This window comes from Malus domestica, chromosome 17, assembly GCF_042453785.1.
Source record: "Malus domestica chromosome 17, GDT2T_hap1".
Classification (NCBI taxonomy): domain Eukaryota; kingdom Viridiplantae; phylum Streptophyta; class Magnoliopsida; order Rosales; family Rosaceae; genus Malus; species Malus domestica.
The window spans coordinates 22,598,525-22,602,446 of NC_091677.1; the positions used below are offsets into that span (position 1 = coordinate 22,598,525).

The window sequence follows — 3,922 nt, forward strand, 5'->3', positions numbered from 1 at the left end:
TCTTCACGACCTTTGCGCAACAAATTCCACGTGACGATTTCTGCGTCACCATAGGTTTTGTGCGACTTGGAAATGCTTTGAGCGACAAATACTCCCTCATCGTGCTAAGTGTTTAATTTAGTAGTGTGAGGTTCCACTATAAAACCAATTGACAATATGGGAGTACCCAACTTACTTATAAGCTTGCAAGGTTTCTCCTTTCATTGATGTGAGACTCTTCACCTTCATATCCTCACACACTTCCTCACATGTGACAAATTTTGAAGTCAAACATATGGACAATACAAATTGGGTGACATGGAGCATGTGTGTCCAATGGACTTACATGTGGGCTAACATGCTGTGATACTATGAAGAAAGTTGAGGTTTCACCATAAAAACTCATATCCACACAATACAACTTGTATAAAACCAATGAACTATATATGGACAATACCAATTGGCCATTACAAAGTTTCTCCTTTGACCAATTTGAGACTTTTTAACCTTCATATCCTCACACTAAACATAACACAACTCGTGCCGATAGCCAAACATTGGCATAAAATGAAGTAGATAATTCCAAGATTTTGAAAAAAGGAGAATCATAAAATTTTGTGCGCTGGCCGGTAATTCCAAGACTTGTAATATATGATCGTACAAGCTTGTAAAATCATGAAGGCGAGCATTTTGGTTTCACACCCAATGATCATCAACATGCGTGTGGACAACATGCGTGTGAATCAAACAATGGTTACTTCACATCAATCAACGATTGTTAGTTAGATGCTAGAGCTTTTCACCTTGATGATCATATAGTTGGTTAACAAATATTGAACATTACAAAGAACCTTTTTGAGCAATCCATCAATATCAAATCAAATCGAGTAACCATATATCATGCAGTTTCTCACCCCTTACAGCTCATACAAAACTCCTACGTACCTACGTACTCTCCACCACCAAAATTGTCAACCATATGAACCAATTTCTATCAGAGAAGCACGGGATGTATGAGAAAGTGTCACTTTGCTTTATAACCTCAGTTTCTATACCAGTCACTATTGAACCCGTGACTTTGCCTAAAATATCGGCCAAAACCATGCTATATGCCTCACTATATATATAGACTAAACAGTGATAGTAACAGCACTGACTTGGTGGTCATTGACATGCTTGGGATTCATTTGCTACCCAGTTGGATTGCTGGAGAGATTATTTAATCTTCTGTTCATTTCATGGCTAAAGTTTGCTGTTCAATCGAGACGGAGCCTAGAACCTTGAGTGAAGGGCAACTCAACCATGCTAGGGTTCGTAATTTTTAAAAACTAATTTTTCTTATATAATTCATCACAACTACGTGTTTTTTTTTACTTTGATTAAGTGATGATATTGGGGCAGGGGTGAGTAGAACTCAATTGGGAGCATGGTTGCAAGAGAGAATGTTTTTAACTGACTTAACCATAAACTCCGTGCATCACATTACGTTCATGTTGAGCTTCTTGTTTTTAATTTGGATTTTTTGTAATCTTCTAAATGTTTCTCATCATATATTTGCAGGAAATAGCTGCTGATGTCGTTGAGAAAATGGAACCAACAGAAGCCTCAGCTATATTCATTGAAGTATGTTTTCATACTAGCATTTGAATTAATTCATATATATCTTACAATTACATGCTTCTAAATTACATTTTCTATACATATGTATATAGGGACTGAGACCAGTACTTGATTCAGTGAAGGAGATGAAGCATATGACTGACGAAGAGGGTGAGCAACTACAATTGCAGACTAAGCTTGTGGAGTGGAAGGAGGAGGCTCAAATTTTAGAAGGGCCTTGCCAATGCTTGTGCTCTACTGCCATTGTTGAAACTCCCGATCAAGAAACGCGGCTTACAGAACCCGTGTCGGCCCCATTTTGATAGCTTTCGTTGTTCAAAATTTATAATTTAACATATTGTGTTATCAGATACTCGATTGTGTGATTAGAGAATATTATATATATGTGAAATAAATATATACAAGCTTTTGGACCAATTTTAAATGTAACATTAATTAACAACGGTTCAAAATCACATTTTAACAGTTATTGTAGTGTTGATATTTCCAAAGAATGCAGATGTAATTATTGGGTCTCCATAGCAACTTATGTTTTCTGTTTTAATTAGGGGATGTTCGGGGCTTTGCGTATACTTGTAGCATGTGCAAACAAAGAGTAGGGCTACATTTATTATATATTTGTACTATTTCTTTAATAAAGGTAGAGCGCACCAATACATATTGGTTTTATCTCTATTAGAGAGGTAATACAAATACTGGTACAAATAGATGGTAAAAATAACATTTTGGCAAACAAATGCCATGCTTATACAATGTCAGTCGTATTTGGGCTTTCGTCACGCATCAAGAAATAGGATACATAGAAATGATCATTAAATTGTAGAACATAAGCTGAGTTCCATCAGCAATTCAGAATCCACCAAATATAGAGACAACTGTAGAATTTATTTGATAGTATTCCTAAAGTTGTTTATATAGTTTCAAGACCTATAATTCAAAAACTTCGGTACAAGTTTATGGAAACAAGTCTTCAGACAAAACACCTAGAGATTTATAAAACTGATCGTTCTTTATTGTTTGCTTGTCGAGCTACTTGAAAAGTCTATAACGTCAACTTTCAAAATATGGCAGCATTAAATAATCTTCTAACTCTTGAATTTTTAATTTTCCAATCACTTTTTCTTCATTAAAAGTCGTGTTTTCCTTTAATTCTAATGTATTTAAAATAACTGAATTTTCTGAGCTACATCATTTCGTGACAGTATGAGAAAGATTAGAAAGAGGCTTTAATGTCCATTTATCCAATACAATATGTAGGAATTTAGTACAGTGACAGAGCCAATATTTAAAGTGGGTTTGGTTGAACTAACATACTAAATTTGGTACCCGTTAAGGAATGTTGTTGATACATGTCGTTTAAATGACAGTGTGTCATATGTCTTGAGCGTTATTTTTGGCTTACATGTGGCATTAAATGTGAATTAGGATTCAAAAGTCATTTTAAAAATAACAAATAAGAGCAACTCCAAGCCACTTAGTAAGATGATATAATAGTATTCATCTTCATTATAAGTGAGAGATTTTAGGTTTGATTCTCACCAATTGCAAATTTGAGCCACATTATTGTTAGCTCATTGTGAGGCTAAGCCCACCCCTCTCCCTTTTAAGTGTAGATAATATTGTTTGTTCCAAAAAAGGGAGCATCTTCAAAGAAGATATCAAATTCTAAATGAAATGTCACATAATAAAATTTGAAGGTACACACAAGTTACAACTGGTTGTGTGCTGCCAATAGACATATGAGAAAATATGATGTCAAATTATTTTTTAAATGTTTTGTTGTGTGAGCCCTAGTAATATGCACCGATCATAAATCTTGAAAGTTAGTTTTGAAGAGTGAGTCCTACAAATATTAATTGAATAAGAACAAACATATGATTGGAGCAAAAGAAAATTTAACATTGCCATGTAAGTCTTCAAATTTATATTTGACATCTACATTGGAGATGCATTACGATTACAAGAATTCAAACGTTCTCATATAATAAATTGGTTTTGTAAAGCTTTTAGGCTTCTATAAATTGATCTAAATCAAGCTGGACCTGTCACTTGCATAAGAATGTTTTTTTATTTATAACAAACGATATTATCTACACTAAAAGGGAGAGGGTAGGCTTAACCTCATAATGAACTAGCAATAATGTGGTTTAAATTCTCGTTTGACGGTAATTAAACCTAAGACATCTCATAAGAATGTTAAATTTGAAGGTTGTTGGAAGGTTGAAGATCTTTGAGTTGTAAGTTTGATAGTATATAGGATTTTAGGATGATTTGATGTTGTAGAAGAAAAACTTTAAAATTTAAAAGCAAAAATAATTGGGTT

At 34.0% G+C, this 3,922-nt stretch overlaps 1 protein-coding gene across 1 annotated transcript; it reads left to right on the forward strand.

The window, feature by feature from the left end:
• Positions 1-1,127: 1,127 nt before the first annotated feature.
• Positions 1,128-2,016, forward strand: LOC139193780 (uncharacterized). Its single transcript, XM_070817423.1, has 3 exons — positions 1,128-1,289; positions 1,540-1,602; positions 1,692-2,016. Exons 1-3 carry the CDS (start codon positions 1,218-1,220, stop codon positions 1,899-1,901), a joined length of 345 nt encoding a protein of 114 aa, XP_070673524.1. The 5' UTR covers positions 1,128-1,217; the 3' UTR covers positions 1,902-2,016.
• The last annotated feature ends 1,906 nt before the right edge of the window (positions 2,017-3,922 follow it).

What these genes read in the sequence shown, in the direction of transcription:
- LOC139193780 (XM_070817423.1), top strand. Translation starts at nt 1,218, where the DNA reads ATGGCTAAAGTTTGCTGTTCAATCGAGACGGAGCCTAGAACCTTGAGT. An exon ending in GGCAACTCAACCATGCTAGG is followed by an intron (nt 1,290 to 1,539) that starts GTTCGTAATTTT and finishes ATATATTTGCAG; the next exon opens with GAAATAGCTGCTGATGTCGT. An exon ending in CCTCAGCTATATTCATTGAA is followed by an intron (nt 1,603 to 1,691) that starts GTATGTTTTCAT and finishes ATATGTATATAG; the next exon opens with GGACTGAGACCAGTACTTGA.